The sequence below is a fragment of the Mycetomoellerius zeteki genome, unplaced genomic scaffold (assembly GCF_001594055.1).
Source record: "Mycetomoellerius zeteki isolate Tzet28-1 unplaced genomic scaffold, Tzet1.0 scaffold223, whole genome shotgun sequence".
NCBI classification, from domain to species: Eukaryota; Metazoa; Arthropoda; class Insecta; order Hymenoptera; family Formicidae; genus Mycetomoellerius; species Mycetomoellerius zeteki.
The window spans coordinates 1,828,485-1,831,297 of NW_017257198.1; the positions used below are offsets into that span (position 1 = coordinate 1,828,485).

The following is a 2,813-nucleotide window of genomic DNA, read 5'->3' on the forward strand; positions in this document are numbered from 1 at the left end:
CTGTAATCATAGTAATCATAATCACTACAATAAAAATGAAGTAATAATAATTATTACAATACATTTTAATAAATAATTTAAATGTACTAGAATTTAATTATTATTGTCGTTACAAGTAAACTAGATTTATATGCTAATATATGCTTGTCCAGCAAGCGTTTTTAGATGGAACAGCATTTTATTAATATAACATTAGACAATCCCTCTATTAGACAATTTTTAATATCCATAAATAAAAATTTATAAAGAATGTGTAAGTATGTATAAAACTTTTACGTACGAGTATTACTTTTATATCCAAGCATAAATGACACAAAATAATCATTAGTATAGATTACTTATTAGATTCGAATAATCGTAAAAATTGGATTTAAGTTATAATTTTATCTAAGATAATATTATTATATGTAAAATAGTGATTATATAAAGTCAATTAATATCTCACTATATTATGTAACTCATTATATTTCTAATCATGTTCAATCCAACAAAGTGCGCCCTACAAAATTTATTTGCAAAGAATCTTATTTTAGACCGTAACATGTGAGAATACTTCAACAATCAATATTAGAAATTAAAATGTCTATACCATTCAATGTAAAATTTATTTGGAAAGTAAGTGCTGATCATATATTATAACTAAAGATACTTGAAAAAATATTAACTAAAAATTAATTCTGATTATTACTCTGAGCAATTATTATTTATTCCCCTATTTATTTTCAATAAAGAACTAAAACATAAAATTAAAAAAAATATAAAACATGAAATTTAAAAAAAGTATAATTTTTTAATAAAATGCATCCCTTGTTCTTATAACTAACTAGCATTTATTTCCAAATGTTACAAAATAAAAACAAATAAAAATGAATTCAAATTAAAAAAATTTTTTATTAAAAAATAAGGAAGTTTGGCCTATGCTTCTCTGGCTTAATTAATTATTTCACAAAATTGTTATATTTAATAATCTCAGGACAAGCAGCTTGTAATATTGTACATGGATTAATGTATATGACTCAACTATCAAATTACAAGGAAATTATCACTTATCTGAAAAATTTCGATAACAGAAAATATCTATAACCAGTAATATATTCGTTCTATCTATTAAAATCTGAGTACTTTACTGCCACATGGTAATACTATCAGTACAGTCTGTTTATATATACCAGAAGACATTGCAACAATATATTAATCTGTATGAAAAACATTTATATAGAGTAGTTGTGCAGAGAATTTCTTACAAAATTTATGACAGTTAAATAATTATCAGAAATGTGGCACTTCGCGTAACGTCGCACGAGGTCAGCCATGTTGTAAAATCATATTTATTATCTACATAATGAATAAAATAATTAACGACATTAGAAATATATCTAAAATTCTTTTCTGGAGAAAGATTTTAAATGCATGTATAGATTGATTAAACTTAAAAAGGAACGCGATTTGATCTAACGCCTCGCGGATATAACGCGAAATTCTATATGACATAAAGAAAGAGGCACATGTATATACTATATATTAAAAGTTAGGATTTAAAGGAATATATGTACATACTTGTATATTTCACAAAATTATAGCTAAAAACATATAATCCAGATTTCTTTAATAACATCACGCCCAATATCCATTTTGAGGCACCCCGCATAGTGTCTTGCGTCTTATATTATGTTTACAAAGATACATTCATAAACACAATGGATGAGTAAGAAATATTGAAGTTGAACGCAATGTAATCGTTCCTTCCCAAATGAAATAGTACTATCCAGCACAAGGCATACATTCACGCTTCTTATTATTTTATAATATTTAAATACGAATATTCATTATATTCAGCTATCAAATATGTATTAAATAATAATAACGAATAATTAAAAAAATTTTCTATGTCGTTGAATATGGATTTGATCTGAATCATATAACAAGAATTGTATCTATTTCACATAATAATTGGCAACTAAAAGATATGCAAAATTATTAAGTTCATTATTCACATTAGTATAAGAATAATAATATTGTATAATACATAATAATAGAATTTAATAGTAAAAAACTATTCCGCGTCCACGAAATTTAAGAGTTAGTAACTGTTACTTGGTGAATGCAGCAAATACAGCCCAAAGTACCGGATTCGCGTTACGTTTAGCAGATTCCGCCTCAAAATCGAGGTCTAATAATGTCCGTACTCTCCGCATCGCTACTTCATAATCGTCGTCCGACAATGGCGCAAATGCATTTTCTAATACATCAGCTGCATGAGCTAAAATGACTAATGCCAATGTTCGTCTATCCATGCGAGCGGCATCATTTACCCAACGACCTAATACAGCTTCTTGGATCTGTAAAACAGAAAGTAACATGTGCTATTGTTCTATTCATAGATTATATAACTCAATTTAGCATTATATATTCTTTTGTGTAAAATGTAGAACGCATTTTTTGTCCTTGTCATTATCTGTTTTCATTTTTATACGTTTACACTTAGATATTCCTCTTTACTTTTTATTCTAAGAATAATGTAAGTATAACTTTTAGCATAATTATGTATCTGAGCTATTCCAAAAATAGTACCAAATTGATGAAACTTCGGAAAACTCTTCCTTTGTTATCCGTAATATACTAAAAAAAATTTCAAGTAGGTTCACTAAACCATTAGAGAGTAATTATTATTTTAATTATGATGATTATAGAAATTTAATACTAGTACTGCCCAATTAATAACTTATTTTAAGTATTAAAAATATTATTAATAGTATTTTTAATACTGAAAATAAGTGATTAATTGGCCAGTATTAGTATTAAAGTTCTATAAG

General features: G+C 25.9%; 1 protein-coding gene across 1 annotated transcript in view; it reads right to left on the reverse strand.

The window, feature by feature from the left end:
* Positions 1-2,001: 2,001 nt before the first annotated feature.
* The window catches only part of sau (Golgi phosphoprotein 3 homolog sauron), a 3,453-nt gene continuing 2,641 nt past the window's right edge, over positions 2,002-2,813 (reverse strand). Inside the window, exon 4 of the mRNA XM_018448589.1 lies at positions 2,002-2,339. Coding sequence (XP_018304091.1) covers positions 2,091-2,339 — 249 coding nt within the window. The 3' untranslated portion in view covers positions 2,002-2,090. The remainder of the gene's footprint in view (positions 2,340-2,813) is intronic.